This window comes from Stylophora pistillata, chromosome 4 (assembly GCF_964205215.1).
Source record: "Stylophora pistillata chromosome 4, jaStyPist1.2, whole genome shotgun sequence".
Lineage (NCBI taxonomy): Eukaryota > Metazoa > Cnidaria > Anthozoa > Scleractinia > Pocilloporidae > Stylophora > Stylophora pistillata.
In genome coordinates this window covers 33,618,307-33,643,370 of record NC_142522.1, presented here as the reverse complement: position 1 = coordinate 33,643,370, position 25,064 = coordinate 33,618,307, and the positions used below count along the sequence as shown (strand labels likewise).

General features: G+C 38.7%; 2 protein-coding genes and 1 pseudogene across 2 annotated transcripts; 2 read left to right on the top strand and 1 right to left on the bottom strand.

Moving 5' to 3' along the window:
* The first annotated feature begins 37 nt into the window (after window positions 1-37).
* LOC111332309 (ER degradation-enhancing alpha-mannosidase-like protein 3) lies at window positions 38-24,610 on the top strand. The gene is made up of 22 exons (XM_022937619.2): window positions 38-302; window positions 387-432; window positions 2,279-2,379; window positions 3,034-3,073; window positions 3,196-3,308; window positions 4,459-4,612; window positions 11,361-11,495; window positions 12,506-12,611; window positions 13,215-13,312; window positions 14,186-14,311; window positions 14,473-14,556; window positions 14,651-14,734; window positions 14,975-15,099; window positions 15,697-15,859; window positions 16,820-17,004; window positions 17,479-17,608; window positions 18,676-18,760; window positions 19,398-19,513; window positions 19,952-20,071; window positions 20,647-20,692; window positions 21,268-21,465; window positions 22,737-24,610. The coding sequence occupies exons 1-22, from the start codon at window positions 196-198 to the stop codon at window positions 23,324-23,326; spliced, it is 2,952 nt and encodes a 983-aa protein (XP_022793354.2). The 5' UTR covers window positions 38-195; the 3' UTR covers window positions 23,327-24,610.
* On the top strand, window positions 6,279-8,130 carry LOC148733429 (uncharacterized). Its single transcript, XM_088756890.1, has one exon. The coding sequence runs from the start codon at window positions 6,423-6,425 to the stop codon at window positions 7,272-7,274; it is 852 nt and encodes a 283-aa protein (XP_088613016.1). The 5' UTR covers window positions 6,279-6,422; the 3' UTR covers window positions 7,275-8,130.
* LOC148733428 (uncharacterized) lies at window positions 8,409-10,712 on the bottom strand (annotated as a pseudogene).
* Window positions 24,611-25,064: the final 454 nt, after the last annotated feature.

The following is a 25,064-nucleotide window of genomic DNA, read 5'->3' as shown; positions in this document are numbered from 1 at the left end:
GGTGTCTTATCTTGACGTCATTGGCTTCCAGTCCTAAATTCCTCTTTGCCACGAAAGCAGAAAGTTAGAAAATGGCTGTTGCCTGTTTTATGTAAAGGACGCGTCTGGTCGCTAAACGCCTGAAACCATGTAATTTGGTCAACGAACTCTTCACTTTACCCGTAGACTGGACTTTTGTCCACTCAGCTCGTCGTGATGAGTTGGTGTGGGTTGTTATCGTTGGTTGCATGTCTTTATCTTGTTTATGCCGGTGGCGAATCCAGTCATTCCCCGATGACACCCGAGGAGAAACACACGATGAGGTTGGTTTGCCTCTTAAAGCCGCCAGTTTTGTAAGCCAGCCTTTTTGAAGGACATGAGAGTAATATTTTACTGAATTTTTACAGGGTTAAAGTGTTGGAAATGTTTCACCATGCCTACAACTCTTACATGGTTAGTATTTATTTCGAACACAACTACCTTTTGTTATAGGCCTTACACGACTGTTACGCAAACGATCTCAGATACGAATTTTGATGTGTTATTGTCCTACAACTTCATTGCTCGTCTACATTTTTCGGGGGCTTCAATCAAACGAGGGACTTGTTGTATTAAGTAGATATTATGCATAGTACAAGTTGTGCATGTGCGTGTTATTTTATTTATCACGTTTACTGCGAAACTTCTTACTTTTTAAGAGTCGTGTAAATTTTTGACAGATTGAGCGGAATCCGTAACGAAATTCATAATGCCTTTGGCTTTTGTCACGAAAACCATAGCGATATGGTAGATAAGAATCTAAGAAAGTCAAGTTATATAATTTTATATTGGTAAACTGTTGTGACGGAAGTGAAATCTCGGAAGGTATATTATTAAAATATTTTGTTCTGGTCTTTTATTGGTGAACATGATTTTAAACAAGTTAAGCATTGAGAGTTGAGCTTAATTCGGGAGTCAACAACTGAATTTTGTTTTTAATATTCAATTAACAGCTGGGTATATATTTATTTTCTATTCTAATACATATTTGCTGTTTTACATATTAAATGCTACTTTACAATAACATTGATCTCACTTTGAGTGCAACAACTTGCAGAGTAAATTGAGAACTGCAAAAGATCGCTCAGTTAAAGTGATATGAAATTCAGAGGGATCAATTTTCATATTATATCAGTATCTGATTTGATATTTCTTTCAGAAATGTTCGGATTTCCCATATCTCTGGGAGGTGAAAACTATTTTTGAATGTATCAATATCTTACCAAGATGTGGCAAGATCTTGTTGTGATATGAAAAATCCCTTTGATTAAAACAGTTTTAAGGAGGAAATCCTTGTTGGGACTTTTTAGGAAGAGAAAACTCTTAGCTGCAGCAAATTTCATTGTGCTCTTCAGAAGAAAGTGCCACCGGCCATATACATGTTTTAAGAACTTTCACCTGTTCTGCTCAGATGTTCTAGCAATGTCATGACCTTGATGAGCTTAGAGTAGTAATGGAAAATTAATTAATTGACAAGGGAATTCCCCATTAAATTGCACATGATATTGCATGAATCACAAAGTGATGAGTGCGAAATCAGTTTTCACGTGCAATTTAATGCAAAATTTGTAAATCAATTAATGGATTTTCCTTGAATGGCATAATTTAATAAAAACAAGAAAAAAGAAAACAGCATTACTTATAGTTGTTATATATATGTAGATTCGAAACTTTTAGCCTCGTTTTCAACTTGCAATTCGATACTAAATACCATGCTTCGTTAACCAATCAGAATGCAAGATTTTATTCCATGATACAATTCTTATAAAAGACTTGTGTAGTGTTAGTAGAATGAGAGTCCTCAAAAGAGTTTTGTTGCCATGCAGTCTGAACAGAAAGGTGTTTGTTTAGTTGCAAATGTTTAGAGGTATTGCCACTCTATTTAAAAGGACCTCAAGGAATCAGTCATTTGAACAAAAAGTGATCTCAGCTTTTTTGTTCATGCACTGGGTGTGAAAAATTTTTCAACCAGTAGTTGAATTGTGTATTATAACTTTCTGAAAAGTTGTTTATAAAACTGATGGCTTTGTTTTTATGACACAGCTTTTTAAATTAGTTTTGGTGATGTTCATGATTGCAAAGAAATTGTGAGATTATTTATAAATCCATGAAGAGGTTTATTTGAGAGCAATCAACTTGTAATCAGTTTAAATACTTTCGCAGAATTTTCTGATTTTAATATGAGTTACTCTTTTGTAATGGGGAATAATTAATGCCCTTCAGTTCCAAGTGCTACATCTTACCTTGGTATTCTTATTAGAACCATGCATATCCTGCCGATGAGCTTATGCCACTCAGCTGTAAAGGTCGTGTACGAGGTGTAGACACAAGTCGGGGAGATGTTGACGATGCACTCGGAAAGTGAGTTAATTTTTGCAGTGTACGTCTTTATTATATATGTTCTGTCTTAAAATTTTCAAGAAGTAAACACTAAGTTGAATTTGATCATAGGTGACTAGTTGTTGTTGTAAATCTAAAGAAAAACTACCTTGATCAACAGACAAGGTGCTTTTGTAGCCTTGTCATTCTCAGCACCTCTCCAGATATTTACATTGTTAGTCCAGTCAAGTGAACAAAATGTTGTTTGTGTGTACATAATGGCAGGCTACCGTGATCGCCAAGAATTCGGTAAAATACATCAGTGGGATAATTTCTCAGATTAACACTCTAGCCTTGATATTGGGAAGAAACTAGAGAGGCTAGGCCTTGCTCATCTTGTAACACTAATCACAGTAGTATAGTAATGCAAAATTTGTCAGTCAAACTTTGTCTGGGTATTTGTTGAACTCATACTGAGAGAGCATGGTATGTATTTTTTCCTATTGAAATGTTTTACATTGTATCTGTATAGTGTAGTTGGTATTTACCAGGCAGCAGTCTATTAAGTGGATAGCATTATCTAGCAGTAGGTCAGCTAGCCAGGATCAATTACTGGTAGCTAGAGCCAGAATTAATACATTTTGATGCTTAACAACAAATGAAAAATTAGGTTATGATTAATCTTTTGTCTTTAAGATTTTCCTTGACATTGATTGACACATTGGACACATTGGCAGTAAGTTTCTTGTTCAGTAGTTTGTCTCCTTCAATGCAATTTTGTTTCTGATTTCTCTTTTTTTTGTAATTTTTGTAATTGTTTGACCTTACACCTCTTTTGGAATTTCTCTCTTTTTCAAGGTTTTGGGAGAAGTGGAGGAGTTTGAAAAGGCTGTAAGGCTCGTAATTCAAGATGTTTCATTTGATAATGATGTGGTAGTTTCAGTGTTTGAAACAAACATAAGAGTACTGGGGTAAGAAAGATACTGTACATCGACACATATTAATTATTCTACTATTATATGTCAATTTGCTATAGGAGGGCAATGGAACACACAAAATATGCTTCAGTAATACACTGTAGAACAAGACAAAAAATGGAGAGAAACAATCTGTATGATCTTCAATTTCTATTCTGTTTTTCAGACAATTTTTCAGCAACAAACTTCAAAGCCCACATTAATTTTTTTTGGTCATCATTTGTGCGGTTTTATTTTCTTTCAAGTACACCTTATAGACCACTTTCATAAATGGCTGCCGTATAAATATTCTTTTGTTTAAATTAGCCCTACTGGCCTCACTTGAGATAATGTATTCTTTTTAATTTTGTATTGGAGAACGAGGCCAGTAGGGCTAATTTAAATTTAAACAGAAGAATATTAATCCGGCAGCCATTTATGAAAGTGGTCTATGCAATCAGTATGATGCTCAGATAAGACCGTTTGAAGTTTTGAAATCTCAAAACCAGAAAACTAGAAAATGAAATGATAGAAGAATGGTGAATCCCCTTTTCTTTGTTTTAATCAGGGCTCGACACTAATGGTAGCCCACTAGCCAGAGACTAGTAGAAATTCAGTTTTGACCAGTGGTTTTCAATTTCCACCAGTCAGTTTGGCTAGTGAACAAACTGAAATTGTCGTAACATCTATAAACATCTAAGATGTCACTAGCCACTTGGCTAACAAGTTGAAAAGTTAGTGTCAAACCCTTTAAATGTATAATATGAGTAGACATTTTGCTCATTGCTCATATTTTTACTTGCCCCTACAGGGCTCAAGAAATACCATGCAACTTGCAAAATATCCATGCACATTATATGTTAAACTATCTGAGAAGCTGTATTTAATGATCATAAGTTGACCAAGACAGAAGAGTAATTTGTGAACCCTTTGTTTACTTATAAATATTTGTCTCCACCTATGCCTGTAGTAGACGAACTGTTTCCTTTCCTTTTTTCCAAACCTTAAATGATTGATTCACTTTTAGTACAGTAAGGAGACAGTAGATGCTATTCACTTGTGAAGGCACATTGGGTCAGTCCCTCAAATTTGACATTCCTACTACAGAGAAGTTAACTCTAGCAAACAAAGAGCTGGCAAGTTAATTATGTTTATCTTTGCACAGGGGTCTTCTTGGTGGTCACTTTGCTGCACTGGCATTGAAGAATTCAAAGAAAGGCATGTTGTGGTATAACAATGAACTAGTAGACATGGCAAAGGAAATTGGCTATCGTCTGCTTCCAGCCTTCAACACCTCCACTGGAATGCCTTATCCTCGAGTAAGTTACACGTACATTCCATTTATGGTAGTTTATGTCAGTTTGTGTCTTGATTATCCAGACCTCGCTTGGTAGTTTGTGTCAATTTTTGTCTCAATTATCCAGGCTTCGCTTATCGGGATCTTTGATTATCTTTGATTACCTTTTTCTCTGGTCCCAGTTTTGTCATGAATATTTAACAATTATTCCACGAGCACGCAATGGATATGAGATGATAGATAGCCAACGAGGCGCGTAACGCAGAGTTGGCTATAATCATCTCATATCCAACAAGCGCGAGTGGAATAACTGTTTTATTAAAAACTCTCCCAAGAAATTATTATTTTGTAGAAAAAACCGGATTTTTAGCTCCCTTTTGATTTTAAGCTGATGCGTACGCTTGCCATATTTGTAGATTATGGTATATATTGGCTCTTATACCATAATGGCTAAGCCAATAAAAAGTCTTGAATTGTATTATCCAATGATCCAGTTTTTGGTAATATATTTTATTAGTCATCATCAAGCTTCATAACTATCTTCTATTCAAAACTACAGCATTGAAAAGTGAAGTAAAGGCAAGCCTGTTTCCCTTTCAAAAAGCGAAAGCAGTGCTTTTATGTGTTGTAACTACTGAGCAACATTCGAATGGGGTCTGATTGGCGTTATTTTGTTGCTAAGTAAGATTTCACCGCTCAATTGGCTCATTTGGCGTGGTTGTTATTACACACATGTACAACAGACAGTAAAGCTGAAGACCGTAACTTTCTTTCAAAGTGACTTGTAAATGTTTTGTTCCATGATTAAATGTCACTTTCTTAATTTAATAGATTTTTTTTCCTCGTTAAGATTCATATTCTTGATTATGTGGACCCTTGGTTATCCAGAATATTTTGTCTAAGAGTCTGGATAATCAAGGTTCCACTGTATTATAATCCAACAAACATAATGAGAACATTTTTTAAGACAAAATTTCTACCAACAACTGCAAATGAAAAATGGAAAGTATATTATAATTGGTACTATGGAGGATTCCAGTGATCTGGAAGTTTCTAGGATGGTTTTTTTGAAGGACAAATATACAACACGTGTAGCTTACATTTGCATTGTACAGGAAAATATCCTTACATTTGTACGATGGCCCAGTAGGGTCACAGTCCCATTTTAATTTTTGACAGTCCAGTTTTAATTCTTGACAGTCCAGTTTTATATTTTGACAGTCCAGTTTTATTTTTTGACAGTCCAGTTTTATTTTTTGGGACACAGTCCAGTTTTATTTTTGGGACACAGTCCAGTTTTATGTTTTGACAGTCCAGTTTTAATTTTTTGACAGTCCAGTTTTATTTTTTGGGTCACTGTCCAGTTTTATTTTTTGACAGTCCAGTTTTATTTTTTGAGTAGTCACCAGATCTCCCTCGATTAAACCTTCATCTACTGTACACTGAAAGGGCGGGAATTTTAATTTTCCGCCATTTTGATTCGAAAGTACAAAAGTAAAAAATGCCATTACCAACATATATGCCATGCATGAGCGACAGTGATAATTCTGACAGAAATGAGTTGGAACTTATATCACAGTACTTCAAACAAGGCTACAGCAATCTGGAAATACTTGAATTTTTGAAACTCCATGACATAGCTATCAGTTTATCAACCCTGAAAAGATGTCTTCGATCCTTAGCCCTGTTGAGAAGATCCACCATATCTGATGATGAACTGAAGAATGCCATTGAGAAGGAACTTGGGAAAAGTGGTTGTTTTGTGGGATACCGTAAGATGTGGTCTAGGCTAAGAAAGGAAGGGGTTATTGTTGATTTTAAGAGCAACCATCATGAGGTGTCTCAGAGAAATCGATCCTGATTGCGTGGATAGCAGACGAAAAAAGAGGCTGCGTCGAAGGGCTTACCATTCAAAAGGACCAAATTTCATATGGCATATCGATGGCCACGATAAATTAAAGCCCTATGGCTTCAGCATGCATGGATTTATTGATGGCTTTTCAAGAAGGCTTATTTGGCTGGAGGTGGGCTCCACAAACAAAAACCCAGAAGTGATTGCAAAATACTATCTGGACGCTGTAAAGCAGTCAGGTGGTGTACCAAGAAAGATCAGATCGGATGATGGAACTGAAAACAGCGTCATTGAGGCAATCCATACTTACCTTAGGTCTTCACACGATGACAATGCCGGTGAGAGATGCTTTGTCATTGGCAGATCAACAGCAAACCAAAGAATTGAAGCCTATTGGTCCCAACTTGTAAAAGGTGGCCCTGGTTGGTGGATAAATTTTTTCAAAGATTTGTCAGACTTGGGCCTATTTTTTAATGGCTCTGACCCTGTTCACCAAGATTGTATTCGATTTTGCTTCATGAACATATTCAGACAAGAGCTTTATCAAGTTGCTGAAATGTGGAATCAACATCAAATAGCATCAAGCAAATTTGGTAACAGCAGTGGTCCAAGAGGAAAACCCGACTGCATGTATTTCCTGCCCCACCTCTTCAACACAGAGGACTTCAAAGAAGACATTGATCTCCATGAACTAAAAGAGTTTAATGATAATTCGACCATGTGTTCCGCTGATTTTAGTGAAGAGTTTGAGGAGTTTGCTTTAACAGTTATGAATGTTCTTGGACTGAGCTTACCACAAGATGTTAACGAAGGACTTGATCTCTATCTGTGACTAATTCAAAAGATTGACAGGTTAACATAACAAATGAGCTTTTCTGATGCAGTGCTAGGTTTCCAGACTTCCTTGGTTCAATTGACCTGTCGTAATTGCATAGATGTACAGAGGAGAGGTACTTTTAAGTGTCTATTATCTTTCCTCTGCAAATCTATCTAAAAAACATCTTCATTGCCTGCTCTTTTACCAAGAGTTATATTATTGTTGCACTTCTTTCTGTAAAAACAGAATGCTTATGATATGAAATAAAACAACACACAAACACTGGAAAATCTCAATATCCTTTAATAATAGCATACACGTCTTGGAATATTCTGTCCAAGCGCATACTGACAACTTAATAACCAAAGTCCTAAAGAACTGGCACCAAGCCATCTGCCCTCATGTTCCCCCTCTCTAACTCTCCTGAATATTCAAGCTTTACTTTGCTTAAGCCTTTTCAAAGCAGCAAATCATTTTTAACTGAAGCATTGTGTGATAGTCACATAAACTGGAAAGGGACAACAAGGCAAATGAATTGGGTCAGTTAATCAAATGTGAACTGAACATGTATAACATACTTCTTAGTTACCTAATTGATGAACAAACTTAACTCAACATGTGAGGCATTGTTCTTGTGTTAATGATTACAGTAAGGGAACCGCAAAGAACATAAGGGAGTACATATGGTATGATTACAAACAGTGCTATCTATCTCAAGATTGAAAACCTGTCACATGCAGAAAAAATAACAATGCTTCAGAACAATGTTTGTTCTGTCTTGTTTGCTTGTTTGTTTTTTTCAGAGTATGGACTGAAAGAAAGTTGACATAATGAAGAGGATTGACTTGGGAAATAAATTCTTTAGTCAGTCAATTCTTTTCATGGTTAGCATTGCTTCCCTCCCAATCCTTACACAAAACATGTAAAAAAAAACAAACAAAGAGCCAAACCAAAAGTAGGCAATTGAGCTAAGACAACAAGAGCAGATAAATAAATGCCCTTATTCATCATCATCACAGGGCCATGCAACCCTCCTTGGGTAAAGGTTGCAGAGGAAACTACACAACAATAGGTCATTTGGTCAATAACAGGCAAATAATTCTTACTATAACCAAAATTAACACAAACAGGTACAAATCAAGCAAGAAAATCAAGGTTCTAAACAAAATGTCCCCTCACAATTTGATAGTATGAAATTCATTGAGGCCTTTCCCATCCTCAAAGTAAAACTATAAGAAATATTTAATACTACATGTAGTCACAAGTGTGAATTTGCATGATGACAACGTGGCTTGAGGAGTTAACTCACATAATGTCCATTTCCCAGCTACTTTTTTCCAAGCTACTTTTTTCCAAAATATTATTGAACTGCTGTCTCAATTCAACAAAATTGGAATAAGTGGAAGGCAATTCCAGAAGCGGCCCACATGGGTGAGCTATATGTCTGGAACTAGCACCTTCCAGTCTGGTAAAGGAAACTTCAATCTTGTTGGTAATTAAGACATCAGAAGCTGTTGTGAACCTTAAGAACTGGATTAGTTTTGCATTGTCTAATCCTCATATGTATCTTTGCAGAAATTTTAGCGCATCTCGTTCTGCTTTAGGGTTTGGCTGTGCTTCAAGTGAACTTTCTTTTTTGTTGGATTAATTCTATCATAAAAGCCTTGAATACCTGCAATGGTCTGAAACTGTGGATACTGTTTCAGCTCTTGGACAATAGGCTGCCAGGTGGCAACCATGACATGAGGCTTCTGTATCAGCTCTTGATTGGCAATCTCTACAAGCACTTTCTTGATATTCTCTGGACTGACCTGTGACCTACAATTGAATCTCTCTAGGAAATCAAACAAATCATCATTTTCATCTGCAAAGTCAGCTTTTCCAAGAAAATTTGTAACCTGCTCTTCTTCGACAGGAGATAAGTATTTCACGAAAGAATCAAGAACAATGCCTTCAGGAACTTGCATCAAACAGGCAGTAGCACATGAAAGCCTTTGATAAGAACAAAAGGAAGTAGGAAACTGATCTAAACCCCTTCACTAAAATTCGACCAATAGCTCTCCACTCCTTAATGAAATGATCATGCCTCACAAAGGGTACTCTTTCTCTTTCCCCTATTGTCATGCTATTTGCAAACTCCTTCCAGAATAAAGAGAAAACTTCTCTTGAAACTCCAATACCCACACCCTCTTCTTTTTGCCCCCTCTCATTGATAATTGTAAACATTAACTCAGATTGCAACATTTTCTCATCTTTAAAATGCTCAATCATATCTTTACAAATACAGGAACGATGAACTGTTAGTGAAAGCACCTGCCCTGCAATTTTACCATTTTCTGAAACTATGCATTCAGCTGATTCTCTTGGCATACCAACTGTACGTAATTGGACATAACCTCCCTCTTCAAGCACTCCACAAGACCCGTCCACAGTGCTAGGGGACACTTCATCCTCACTTGGTGAAACAAGCCTTTGATCGTGATTATCTTGACTTTGCACAGTTGGGTGACAAGAGTCTCGTTGAAAATGGGCCAAACGGAGCTCTCTCATTTCATGCACAGACACTGGACTAATAAAGGAAGTCAACTGATCAATTGCCTGAATGCTTTCGGGCTGAAACTCTTCAGGTTGTTCAGTGTCAACTGAATCGGCCATGAGACTTTGCTGGTACTCAAGGTCCTGCTCACAACGGAGACAGTTTTGTCCTTTCTCAAAAGAACAGCTACAGACATTGCACGCCTCCTTGTCATCAGATTTAGTAGTACATGCCGTTACTGATACTGTGACAGAACTTACTTTTGTGGGTGATGTGTTGTCTGTGTTCGTCGCCTCAACGTAATTGCTGTCTTCAAATTCATCACCCATAAGATGTCGGGGTTGGGTGCATAGGTAAAAATAAGTGGAGGAAGGATACAATCCAGTACTCTTCAGGTAGTCTTCCACAGTTCCTTTGCCAGGAAAATCGAAAATTGCCACCCCCGTTGTGTCACAGATCCATTTGTTCATTTCATCTATATGACCAGCAAAACTGTTCTTTCCACCCGCAAAAAACAACGCACACGCCCTCTCCACAAGCTCTTCCATCTTCAGTGGATCTGTACCAGTATATGTTATAAAGCAATTGCCACCACCATTCTTTTGACCAACAGTAACAAACTTTTCCTTAGTTTGGTCATAATGCATCCATCTTACTTGTACCCTATGCTGCTTTTCAATTTTCCGCTTCTTGTTTGAACTGCTTTTACCACTACTGCCATGCCGTATTCAGTTCAGAAGACCAGATAGTCAGTTGAACGTTTGCAATGAAAATGTCTTCAGTGTCGATCCTGCCGAGACCAACCCTTCTTCATTTTGGCCACTATTATGTTAGCTAACAGAAGACACTGTTTCTGATTCAATAGAATTGGGGCGCTTCAGTTCCTCCCGCACAGTTTGTCTTATAATAGTGTCCATTATACAAAATGGCCACCAAACAAACAACACGTGCAACATGCAACACATCGAGAGAGATCTGTTGACTACTCAAAAAATAAAACTGGACTGTGATCCAAAAAATAAAACTGGACTGCGACCCAAAAAATAAAACTGGACTGTCAACAAATAAAACTGGACTGTGACCCAAAAAACAAAACTGGACTGTCAAAAAATAAAACTGGACTGTCAAAAAAAATTAAACTGGACTGTCAAAAAAAATAAAACTGGACTGTCAAAAATTAAAACTGGACTGTTAAAAAAAGTAAACCTGGACTGTCAAAAAAAATAAAACTGGACTGTCAAAAAAAATAAAACTGGACTGTCAAAAATTAAAACTGGACTGTGACCCTACTGGGCCATCATACATTTGCATGTCTGCATACAATATCTGTTCTGAGAAACAAACAGTTACATAGAAGAGCAATGCTGGAAGTGTGGTGACCTTTGAGATTTCACCTCGTTTTTATCAGAGAAAAGTGAAGGATCTTTTTGATATGATGTTGGTTGTAACCATGCCTATTTGCTAGATATGACATTCTTATTGCGAGAAGAAGTTGGACATATATACCTCATTCACTCATGGGAGTCATGTTTTTCACCTAATGATTTCCTGTTACATATCTACAGGTAAACCTCAAGTATGGCATCCACCATCCATCATCAGGGACTGGCAGTGAGTCAGACACCTGCACAGCTTGTGCTGGAACAATGATCATGGAGTTTGGTGCCTTGTCTAGGGTCACAGGGGATCCAATATTTGAGGTGTGATTTGAATCTTTGCCTTTTTAAGTTTGGCTTGAAAGTGTGTCAGATTTAATAATCTGCACTTCTTATGGATAGTAAACCAGTTCTCAAATGAATTTGATGAAATCATTTTGTAAGAATTTAAATCAGTCTTAAGAAAAATTGACCTAAAAATGAAAAGAAAAAAATTGGTCCTGTGAAACTGGACAAACATGTACAACTCCTTTTCTGAATAGCATTAAAGCAAACAAAAAATGAAAAAAATAGCCATAGCATTTCATTTTCATCATCAATCCTTTTCATGCCTCTTGGCACATAGGGCCTTCACAGAGCTTTTCCATGAGTTCCTCTCAATTGGTTGCTGCTGTCCGCACCTCCTCCCACGACCTCCAACCTGCCTCATGCCTTTCTTTCTCTACTGTACGTCTCCAAGTGGTTTTTAGTCTTCCCCTTCTCCTTTTACCTTCTGGCGCCCAGCTCATAGCAACATTGCAATCATTATTATGATCTTTCTTAAGAATATGACCAATCATTTTCCATCTACGAGACATCACTTCCGCACTCGTGGCTTCATGCCTACCCTTTCCAGTAGCTCTTTGGTGCTGACATGGTCTTGCCATCAGATTCGGAGGATCCTTCGAAGGCACCTATTATGGAATACATTCACTGCTTTATCATCTCCTTTGTTCATCTTCCATGTCTCAGATCCATAGAGTAACACTGGCATTACTAGAGTTTTATACAGCCTCAGTTTTGTTTTCCTCAAGATGTTGTTAGAGATCCAGATCTTCTTTAGTTTGTTAAAGGCACCTCTGGCTTTTGATAACCTGTTCTTCAAGTCCTTCATGCCACCACCCTCTCTACAGACTTTGGCCCCCAAGTACACGAACTCTTTGACATCTTCAATATCCTGTCAATTGATTATGATATTTTCTTGGTTCTTTGCATTGATCCTGCATTTCATTTTAGGAACATTTATTTTGTATCGATAACTGACACTGAGTCTCCATTTTCTTGTTCATGAACAGCAAAAGGCCCAGAAAGCTATGGAGGCAATCTGGATCCATCGTAGTCGAGCTAGTGATTTGGTTGGCACTGTTATCAACATTCATAATGGTGACTGGGTTCGGAGAGGTAACTTTCACTTCATATATGCTATTCATGAATAAACAAAAGTATAAATGATAAGTTAATTCTTTCAGTTAGATCTGGTGACAACATATGTTTAGACTTGCACATCAACTAATACAAATGTTTTAAAACTAACTTGCATGTAGCAAACCAATCCCTACCTGTAAGAATGCTATCCTCACAGTAATGAACACTACTTAATATGTAGTATTGAAAAAAAGACCTGAAAAAAATTCAGGCCCATACAAGATTTGAACCCATGATCTCTGTGATACCAGTGCAATGCTCTACCAACTGAGCTAACAAGTCAGCCGGGAACTGGTCATTATGTTGGTTTGTATTAAATCCGTGAAAGTGATGACAATGAATTTGAATAGATGAAAATCATATACGTGTGTACTATGGTTTCAATCCCTACCCTTCGCACCCTTGCCCATGGGTTTGTTACTTGCACTGATGCAGTTGTTCCTTTTGAATTTGTTTCAGTATTGATAAAATTTTGAAACTATGCTTTTTTTCATAATGCACATGGTGTTATTTTTTCTGTGTAGCTGCTTACTTTGTTCTTACATTCTGTCTATTTGATTTTGTTTTCTTTATAAACAGACAGTAGTGTTGGTGCTGGTATTGACTCATACTATGAGTACTGTTTGAAAGCCTACATACTTCTTGGAGATGACAGATACCTGGAGAGGTTTAACAGGGTTTGTGAGACATAAGATTTATCATATACTAAGACTGTTTTGATCTGTTCTTTTGGTTTTTTTTTTTTTACCTACTAATAACAAAAGTTAAGATCAGTAGAAAATATTGAAGGAGTGATGATTTTGGATGGTTAAATGAGTCAGTATTAGGGTTAAGTATAAACTGTAGTGCTACATAAATATATCTTATTAACCAAGCACGAGGGTCATACTGGGAGAATATCGGCCCGAGGTCTTGACAGTACGGCGTGAGCGCAGCGAGGTCTGTACAAAAAAGACAGAGGGCCGATATTCTTCCAGTACAGTCCCGAGCAAGCTTGGTTAATAAGAGATTTATTATATGACTGAAGTTCAAAGGGACACAAGTGCATTATCATTCAGGACCATTTGGGACAGTGCCCGGTCCAATACTGAGAGAATATTGACCGGCAATGGAACATTTTGATCAGTTGATTTTAGTTATTGGCCCTCTGACTTCCCGAGTCGTGTAATAAGTGGGGGGTATTACAGGCTAAATTTGTGTTATCAACTGAGTTGATGATTTGAATTGGCCACAGTAAAGACTAGTCTTTGTAAAGCTTACATTCGAGCATGAGTCCTTCATCAGAGTAATAAAGTCAATATTGAGTCCTTTTGTGATGAGATAAACTGAATTCTTGTTCCAAATTAATTTTTGTACCGGTATGTTTGGATTTGTACTTAAGTTTTTTTTTTAGGTGTTTTCTTTTTGTTGTATTAAAAATAAATAGGATAATTTGAGTCTTTGATGGTATCTGTCCTCCAGTTAAACTATATACAACAACAGTATTTAAAAAAGTGAGGGATTCTGTTTGAATGACTAATGTTTTTGTTTTTGGTTTTTTTGTCCAACAGCATTACAAGTCAATAATGCAATACATCAATCAAGGTCCATTGTTCTTAAGTGTTCAGATGCATCAACCTGATAGAACAGCACATGCTTACATGGATGCATTGCAAGCATTCTGGCCAGGACTTCAGGTAACTTTTCAACCCATAAGATGGATTTTTAATTTTGGTTAACTGTTTGCAGTGATCAGTTCTAGTAAATCTGTTTTCTGTGAAGTTTTGTTTCCACTAGAAATGTGATTTCAAGGTTGAATGGGAGCTGTAACAATTCTTTTTTCTAAATCTTCTTTAAGGTACTGAAAGGTGACCTTAAGAAGGCCATTGAAACACATCAGATGTTGTATGAAGTCTCAAAGAAGCATACCTTTCTACCAGAGGTACATTCATAAAAGTAAACATAAACACATTGAATCTCATTTCAAGTTTGGTATAATTTCATTCCCTCATCCGATGATACATTTTCTTTGGCAGGCATTTACTACAGATTTTGAGGTTCACTGGGGGCAGCATCCTCTTAGACCTGAGCTTGTAGAAAGCACATACTTCTTGTACGAGGTAAGACACTGTTGCTATGAAGGAGAAAATAAACTTTTGGTTTCTTTTCTTTTTTACTAAGTTTAAGGGGAAGGGGGAAGGAGGAGGGAGGTTGTATTGTGATGTCACATTTGAGTGGCGTTCTTCTCAGCCAGTGAGGCCCATTGAAAAAAAGAAAAAAAAAGACAGAAAAAGCATAGACTACTATTAACATAATAAGATAGAAAAATGTTTTGTAACATTGTTTAAACCTCACTATAGGCTACAGGAGACCCGTATTACCTTGAAGTTGGAAAGAATTTAGTAAGAAAGATCAATGAACATGCCAGGGTGCCCTGTGGTTTTGCTGCTCTTCGAGATGTCAGGACATTGAGCCATGAAGACAGGTGAAGTGAATTATGCTTGATGAATGGCTCTTTACTCATGTAGTGTCTCCTTGGTTCAATTTCAAAACCTACCTACATGCAAAACTCCCACGGACAAGGCTATTGAAGTGTACCTGAGCATTTTTGTGCTCAATCTGATATATATGTACATTAAAGAACATGGTGAAAGAAAATAACCCTGCTCTTTGGCGTGGAAATTTGACAATGACAGAGCCCACAGATGCCAGGAAGATCCAAATAGCTCTTATGCACAATGGTGACATTTGTTGAAAACACGCTTCCATGCCTGGTTTGCACTAAACTTTCATAAATCTTTGCCACTTTCTTCTTGCTTTCATGCATTTTTTCGTGTCAGTGTTTTGCTCGTACGATCCAATTAAATTTCTCCAGAACGCACCTTTAAAGGAAGTCTAGGGGGTGAAACCGCACATTCCTGCATTAACTTGCGTAAGGCCTTCTCGGAAACCACCTTCCCCTTCCAGGAGAATCCTTTTACTCCCATTTCTTACAAGTACTGGTGTCTTTTATCAAGTAATTTAAACTACCAATCAGTTAGATTACAGACATTAATTTTGCCATGATTTATTTTGTCTTTAGGATGGACTCGTTTGTTCTAGCAGAGACGTTCAAATACTTGTTCTTATTATTCAGTGAAAAAGAAGATCTTGTGTTCAACATGAACCAGTTCATTTTTACAACAGAGGCACATATCTTGCCTCTTAGTCTGTCTACTATGGCTGTGAATGCATCAGCGTCTCAGGTAAACACTACTTGGTAATCAAGAACAAAGGAAATACCTATAAGAGCCAATGAGAACTCAAAGTCAAATCAACTAAACTGCCTAAAGGGAAAACGCGAGAAAACGCGGGAAAGCGCGAGCGACCAATTTGTGATTGGTGCTAGTTTTGCATCTGATTGGTTGGAGAGTGGCGCATTTTTTTTCTGAACCAGTGAGAGTGAAGTAAAGCTAAAACAAAGCAATCCTGTATCACTTTCGCCACTCAGTTGAGAATTGCTCCGGGAGTGATGACCTTTGGCTGGTTACTCAGAAGGCTTTTGGGATTCAAAGTGAAAGAGGGACTCTTAATTAAGTGGGTTCCTTTGAGGATTTATTGAAGAGCGACCTGTACAATCCTTTTAAGAAGCACAGGCTCAAGTTACTATAAAGCATGGAGGAGTAGTTTGATAGTTAAAATTTCTATTGCTTCATGTTGGTTATCTGCAGTCAAGCGAAGATGTATTGGTGTCACAGTGAAAGCTAACAGCATTTATGTCCATAAACATGTAACTTGAAGCGGAGCTGACATCCCGTTATGGCTGTGCCACTACCAAACCTTCTTAACTATTTATATAGGGTAATCTTCAACTTGCTGTCGAAAGTAATTTAGGATTACATTAGCTTTTCTTTGATATACGAAGTGATTGCTCTAGAAAACGCGCACCGACCTCCCGACCAATCAGATGTAAAACCAAAACCAATTGTGGCTTCGTCGCCGCGCTTGAGGTTATTTTACTGGTATTCCCTTTGAGTTTGACACGCTTCATTCTTTAATATGGTTTTTCGGCTTTCAAACTCGAAAAAAGTTGGAAAAAAAGCTAGCCTTTCTTTTGGCGAACCCTTCTCCTTATGTTGTTACAGGCACTGGAACAAAAATAATGAAATTGATTTGTCGACCAGCTTAATGTTCTGAGACCTGAAGATTTTTGTCTTTTTTCGCAGGAACTGAAGTACAATCTTACCCTAAGCTCAGACAATGAGCATGAGTACACATGTCCTGCCACGCAACACGAACAAGGTTCAACTGCTAAGTTTGCCGAAGAGGTGCGACGCAACAGTAGGGCTCAAGCGCAGGGAAGTTGCCCCAACAAGAAGCCGCAGCAGACTTTTGCTTTCAGCTCGAACAAGTAAGTGATTGAGTGGTTAAAGCCCTTGCATTCCTGGCTCTTTTTTCACGTCAGTTGGGAGTGGAAGACACAGTTGTCCAGCAGTTAGCGCACTGGGATTCATATTAAGAGAGCCGGGTTTGAGTCCCGGTTAAGTTAATGTGTTCTGTCCTTGAGCCAAGCGTATCGCTCTCTCAGTGTCTATCTGAGCTCGAGAGTAGCAATACTCCTGTTCTGTTTACAATACAGAAAATGGGATATGCTCCGATAGTAATTGCTCTCTTGGTCCGTTAGACTTAACTATGCAACAATTGTCGCCACTTGTATCTTGGATAGTACAGAAAGAGAGTGAGAAAAGTAAAATATCTCGCATGTCCGTGATATGTGGGCGTGCATAACATCTAGTTGTCATACAATGCGTTTTTGTTAGAAACAATATCTTATTTCTTGGTTGTTCTTGTTTTTCATCCTATGCCTTTTTCTCTTTTTTTTTAGGCCTCCAAGGTTGAGAGCTGAACAGTTTGTTCCTGGAAATCAAGAACATATTAACGTTCTCAAGGCCATGGGTATCACTGTAGTTCAAACCAAAGATGGCAGAATAAAACTCATGCAAACTGCTTCAACGGTAAGATTAAAAAACTGGTTGCGCCACTAACATTGGAAGGAGACCGCTGAAAGACTCGTACTTTCGTATAAGAGAGGTTATCGTTTAATGACGGAAACGTACGCACGTTTAATGACGGAATCGGTTAATGACGTTTCGTTTAATGACGGAAACGTACGCACTTAAAATCGAACTGCTTCAAAGTTCAGTGACTTAATGGTTCAGTTGATCAGAGTATCACAACGCGGTTGCTAGGTCACACAAGAGTCAAATTCCTTCAGAGTTCAACCAAATTTTTGTCGGACTTCTTTAACCCTGTACACCCAGCATCAGTTTGCATATTCTCCATGCTGTTCTTTATGCAATTCCTAAGCCGTGCCGTCAAAGAGAATTTGGTTAACAATCAACAGTTTCCTCAGTTGATGACCATTCACTTTGTTCTCGTGACCTTAACCTTTTTGATTCAGGGTGAAAATTGTATTGATATTGTAAAGAGAAATTAGATGCCTAGTCACTAAGGGTTGGAGGATTAAAAGCCGTTCTAGTAGAGTAGTAAACATATTTATACAGGATAGCCCCTTCAGTGTAGTAAACACTGGTATCAACGGGGGTCCTGTTACCCACCCATCCCACCCCAGGGGAGGACATCCATCACACAGTAATCTCGTGCGTGGGAAATTAACGTCTCCTACCCATAACCCTGCAGGAGACGGGACCCCCATTTATTCGTCCCTATCCGAGAAGACTAAAATATCTATTCATTTCTTGATGTTATAGAAAGGTAGCATATTCTTTTCAATTATTTTAAGACCCTGAGTGTTGGTCCGGCCGGGGCTCGAACCCTCGACCTCCCGCACAACAGTCCAGCGCTCTATTCATTGAGCTAACCGGGAGGCAGTTAAAGTTATAATTCACTGCGAAAATCATTCCATCTTTTAAAAGAGTCATGTTGACGCTAAGATCTAAGGTAATCGCCTGCGATGGTCTCAAACAAACATTGTAGCCTGCTAATCGGCCATGAGGAACAGTCATGTCTTATCGCTTTTCGTAAAGTAATCGCGTGTTGTTTCTCTTTTCTCTGTGACTAGGCTGAGTCAGATCGTGATGCAGAAGATGGCATCAAGTTCATGCAAGAGATGATAGAATTGGCAAAACAGCGAAATGATGAGTCAGGTATAACAATGTTTAGTCCTAGACACTTTAACCATTACTAAGTTTGGGGCTTCAACTGGAATTTGTTAGATGCGAGCGAAAACCATGGTCACCGTAAACAACATAATAAACCTATAAAACTCGGAGAAGTAGGTACTTGCAACCGGCGTCGAACGTGAAAAAAAACTGCAACAATGTCATAAAATTACTGTTGTATTTGAACCTGTCTTTTGGGGATCTAATTCCCGGAAGGATCATTATTTTTTAAAGCATAGAAACTTTGGCCACGGAAGAATCCTTTCATAATTGGGCTACCCGTCATCTTCAATTTAGGGAAACCTCTCATCCAAAGACGCTTTTTCAAATTTCTGTAGCGTACACTGGATTGGTTGTATTTACAATAGGCTTGACTGACTGCACGAATTTTTCCTGAATCTAACGAAGGGGGGCGTGTAGGAAAATGACAACAGTATCGAAGGGCCACCAGAAAATTAGTATCTTGCAGGTTGATACGAAATAACTTCTCGAATAAAAACTTATCTACTTTTACTTGAAATGTGCATGGTGTTACGACTCTGATTTCTTACTGATTACTCATGACTCGTGACTCAATTCCATGATGTATTTTCAAATCATTGCGACTATCGTTCATCTTTAGCTGTTCAAGAAAAACCTCGCGTGGTTCAGCTTATGTCTGCTCCCTACAAAGGAGATGTGGTTCTCAACGCTTGTCCAGCGCACTTTGGTCTGGATCTGAGCAAAGGAGATGTAGGGGTGAGTACCACAACCGTGATCCAATTGCTTCTCGTTCCTTCAGTCTCAAGGGGGTCGTAAAATCCAGTTTCTTTGGAGAAACAGCGGGTAACTATGGGCGGATTTGGAGATGGGGTGCCCGCGGGGAAAAGGACCGGGGATGGAGGGGGACCTTATTGGGACCGAGGGGTTCCCCCACGAATAATGGAATTTCTAGCGAAGGGCAGGAAACAGTGACTTAATGGACCCTGCTTCTTGGCTTGGCTATACTTTTATGAGAGGTTTTTCTCTTGCAACCTTTGGTCTTTTAAGTTGTAGTTGGGTTTTGTTTGTTGGAAGTTGTTGAAACTTTTGCATGTATTCCTGAAACTAATCGTACAACTCACCAATAGCAAAGCTGATAGATACGTTTTTATATACGATCTCTTTCAAGCGGCATTGTTTCTATATTGTTTTCAGATGGGTGCAGAGGTTTCTATAGCTGAGCCTATCAAGGCGTGTTCTTCTATTTCAAATGTAGAGGAATTGAAGCATAGAATTGCTATTATGGAAAGGGGCGAATGCATGTTCATCGATAAGGTACAAAGGAAATAAAAAAATGAAGGAGCAGGGAGATGTAGTTTCCTGTTTTGCTATTCATTACCTTAAGTCATGGAAGCAGAATGATGTCTTTTTTTTGTCGTTACCTAACACTCCTTTGTTTTCATAAACGATTGCTTAGTGTACATTTCTATAGCAACTGGGCCCAAAGAACAGTAATGATGCTTGTTTCTTGTGAGTCGTTCTATGAGCTTTTCTCTCCCGTTATGATAGTCAGGCATACATGTTATGGGTAGTGAACAGAAACTTGGGGGACAGAGATAATACAAGCTTTGCCATGGAAATATTGACACCACCAATATTACTTTTAGCTTTAACGGCGAACGGAACTTTTTTTTCCGCGGATGTCCTCACTGTGTTATTATTATTATTATTATTATTATTATTATTATTATTATTATTATTTTACAAGTCTTTTTCTTCGAGACCTCACGTCTCCGCAGTGTCTGATTTCAGTTTTTTTTCCTCCTTAAAATGTAGAAGCTACTATCCATGGCAAATCTTCTAAGGTTTCATGTTGTTGGTCATTGTTACTTGTTACGTTTTGTTGGTAGGCTCGCCACGCTGAGGCTGCAGGTGCAGTTGGTGTGATCATCATTGGTAAGATCTGTACCCAATACACTTATGAGGCTACTCAGTATTCCGGGCATGAAATCTTCTCGAAGTGGAAGGCAAACAAGATCTAAAGCCGAAGCAGTATCTGTTGTTGTTGTTGTTTTTTTTGCTATTAAAGTGATCTTTGTCCATGAAATAAGAGCGTATCATTAGATTCTTTAAGCATATATATTTATCCCCAAGGTACGTTCTGATTAAAATCCACCCCAAAGCTCCTGGACTGGAATCAAGATGAGGTGGCGTTGACTTTGACTAAATTCCAAAGCACAGTGCCGATTGGTCTTTTTCCATTGGTGGGAAGGTTCTTGATGAAACCTTCGAAATGGTGTTTAAAGGTGTTACATTTCGAGCTTGGCCAGACGTTTGAACGACACGAGGAACAAACAAAATCAAGAGAGCCAACCGAGACAGACTGGGGGGAGTTTCTCTTCTGTGGCTCGAGAGCATGGACACTTACATATCTCTTCGCTAGACACCCCACCCCCCGCCCGACCTTATGCGTCGTTGGTAACGGTCGAATCCTCATGATTGAAATAGCTTTTTGTTGCTTCTCTACACAGATAATAACGAAGGCAGCTCGAGTGATACGCAACCAATATTTGCCATGGCTGGTGATGGATCTAACAATGACGTGAAAATACCAGCTGTGCTTCTGTTCAGCGAGGAAGGACGCATACTGAAAAACGCCATAGCTGCAATGGAGGACTTAAATCAACGGCTTACAGTCCGTTTAGCTTCTAAAGCCACAGGAACATCAGGTATGACGCTGTTTGATCTTTTCTTTTTTTCGTGTCAACTTGCTCAGCAGTTTTAATAAAAGCCGGTTTCAAGCCGCCGCTTATTTTAGACTACTTGCCGTCGTCACGACGGTAAGAGGTCTTGTGAGCCCGCGAGCTGGTTCTTGTGTTTGGGTTTAGGGGGTAAGTTTCTAAAGAAACTGTGGTGCTGCGTTGGAGGGGGTATCACAAAAGACTTTGGTATTATCAAATGAGCCGATATAGCTAAATTGTTTCGAGCCCTTTGTCAGAAGCAATAGAGGAATTTTGGGTTGTGTGTGGTTCATGTACAAAAAAAGGAGCTACGCTATCGGTGGGAACATATCATGGTTGAATTAGTTAATTGAACTTAACAGTTGTAGATGTTAGCAGAAGCTTATGATCTAGATGAAGGTTATAAGCTTCTGATGTTAGAACTGATTCTAAAAGGCCGTTTACACGGCAGAAAAATCGGGTACGGACCTGACATTTTTGCCCGTGTAAACAATCCGTACCATGATTTGGGGAATGGGTACGGACCCGTGTTTTTTCTTGTTTTGGGGCCATAGACGTCTATGGCCCCCAAACCAGAAAAAAACACGGGTCCGGACCAATTTCTTGCATCACGCGTCACCATTTTTTTTACAAGAAATACCGTATTTACTCGAATAAGCGCCGCACCCCCGATGCAGCGCTTATTCGAGGAATTCCGTATAACCAGGAAAAACACTATAAAACAATTTTAACACAGCATCGTCAATTTATATTCTTTAAATGTGATGTTCTTTAGTTCAAAGTGACTGTATTTCTCTGCTCGGGTTATGAAACGCTCGGGGTTTTTTCACCGCATGAATTTCTCTCGTAATTCTAGATTTACTATCAGTTTAGCATCAGTCCATTGGAAAATTGACAGATAGAAAGTGTACCGTTGAATAAAAATATAGAAAAAGTAAATTTGTCTGGTACAATTTTTAAATAAGCACCGCGGCGCTTATTCGAGTAAATACGGTACGCATGTTCGATAACAGCACACAGCTGTACCAAATACTGTAGTCCCATGCAAGAAATTGGTCCGGTCCCCCAAAAACTGCAGTGTAAACGCAGCCTTGCTAACTTGGTCCTTATGCCTCTTTTTGTCCGACCCGTGGTAAAACATCATCCGTGTAAACGGCTAAAATTATGCAGTCCGTACTACTTTTTTGACACGTCCGTACCCGATTTTTCTGCCGTGTAAACGGCCTTTTGATGTCATTTTGTTTTGTTCTTGATCACAGATAAGAAAGAGCATCCAACTGCCGGACAAGCTGACCAGCCGTCAACTACACAAGAAAAATCAGAGAGTGAAAAATCTTCCAGTGATGAACATAGTCAACCTTCAAGTGACGATATTAAAATTCAATCATCTAACGAAGATAAAGAAGTTCCCAGTAGTAATACAGAGCAAATCGAGGCCTCACAAGGTATGGAATTACCACAGAGCGCCGAGGACGGCATGGCCTCGACAACATCAGGAAATACTGACTCGCGTAACAGCGAGACGCCGCCAAATCCAGCTGTTATGTCAGTGGGACAAGACGAGGTGTTTTGTGCCGCTACTGGCAAACCTTGTGCCATACCAAACCAAACTCACGAACCCGGCGCTGATTCAGCAATTCAGGCTGAAACGTCAAATAAGGACAGTTCTAATTCTGAAATAAGAACGCTTTCTGAGAATACTGACCTCCACAGTGGAGGTGAAACAAACAGCGAGGCAACTCAATCGAGTAAAAACACAGACACTGAGCTAAATAATAAGCCAAGCACAGTTAGTGAAGAGAATACGAGCGATGACGGCGTTCACGACGCTGCTTTGGAAAGGACTTGAGTCTTAAAATTATTTTTATTAATCAATTATAATATACTAGTGCTTCACTCTGACGTCATACAAGAGCCTAAGGGCTGTTCTGGGATGGAAGGAGAGTTTACTCTGGAGCAGATTTTAATCGAGAATAATCAGGAATTGCTTTGGTTTTGCTTCGCTCTGCTTTGTGATTGATCGAGGAAACTCGCGCAATCCTTGACACAAATCAGATGCAAAACTAAAACAAGTTGTGACTTGGTTATTTAAAATCTGTTGCACGCAAGGCCGGTCAAATTTCTCTACTCTGGGTTGCTGTTGCGTTCATTACTGTCGTTGGCTGTGATTATTATTTTGCCGATCCAGTTTCGCTCTAATTTATAATTTGCAAATGTTACACAGAAATTCAGAGTCCTTTCTCAAGTCAGAAGGGTCGAGAAGCATCAATTCAAGATGCGAAGTGAAAATGACGTCATGGTGTAAGTCTTGCTAAAGCAGATCAAATAATGGGTCAATTTGAAACTAAAACAATCTGGGAAATATACGTATCTGAAATGTTTTCGTTATTTATTGTCGGGTCAACAAACCTTGTCTTGTTAAATGTATTAATATCGCCTCATTCGCGCTGTGATCGGGCGTTACAGCGGGTGGCTATCTGTCGCCTGCAATCAAGTACCCCTACCACAAACAAACAAAAAAGGAATCCACGGCCCTACATTAATCCAAGGGACAGTCTTGTCTCTGGCGGTTGCGAAACTGAACTAATTTTACTTACGAAGATCCTACTGGTGAACTTACCGCAGAACGGTATGGCAACAGGGGAGGGGGAGGTTACTCAGCGACTGTGTATTTTTTGGTTGTCGTTTGGGTTGTAGACTGGAGTCGGTTATATGCTAGCAGAACAAACGAGTCTGAAGGACGAATTTGGGGTTTCAACGTTCTAACCTTCAATAAGACGGGATCCTCTCTTGCTTTTAACATTTTCACCCCAAGAAATACATTTCATACATACTGTCACGGGAAGATCGAAGAGAGAAAAGGAAAATATTTACTGGGCTGAAATGTTTAGAAATGTAAGGCAAACAGGGTGAAGAATTAAAACTTGCTCTTTGGGAGTGAAAGGGCGTTGTTTTAGATATTCTTAAAAGTCACATGCGATATAATTGTAAATATTTATATAGATAGCTTTAATTTTCGAATTTAGTACTCTAGCATTATGTGCCGTTGTCTGGCTTACTAAAATAATTATTTACGTATGATTTAGAAATTGTTTTAACTATTAAAATCAATATATGTTTTTTGCCAATCAAATGGTTTTGACTTAGAACTGTTTTATTTCGCCTGAATTTTAGACTCCGATTTTAGTTTTACTTGTTGCAGACGTAGCTCAAACATATCGGCAGCTAGTGAGGCGCGCGGGTGGGTGGGTAGGGGGATTCAGTGTTTAGTTACAGAACTGTAAATCGCCTGATGTGGCAAAGTGCCGCGAAAATCGTTAATATTTTAGCAATGGAGCCCGGAAATTTATCACTGTAGATATGGATTTTAGCAGTAGAACTGTATTAAAGATAAATTACTAATATTGCTTAGAATGGTTTGATGGAAACTTCTTGGAGGATACCCAACACCATCACACACTAGGTTTAATTCATTGCGATTGAAAAAGGATACAGAATTACTTTTTAAACAGCCGCTTGGTGAATCCTCTGGAGAAGTAAGAAGATATGACCCACGGGGTGGACTAAGCTGGACATAAGTGGCTACC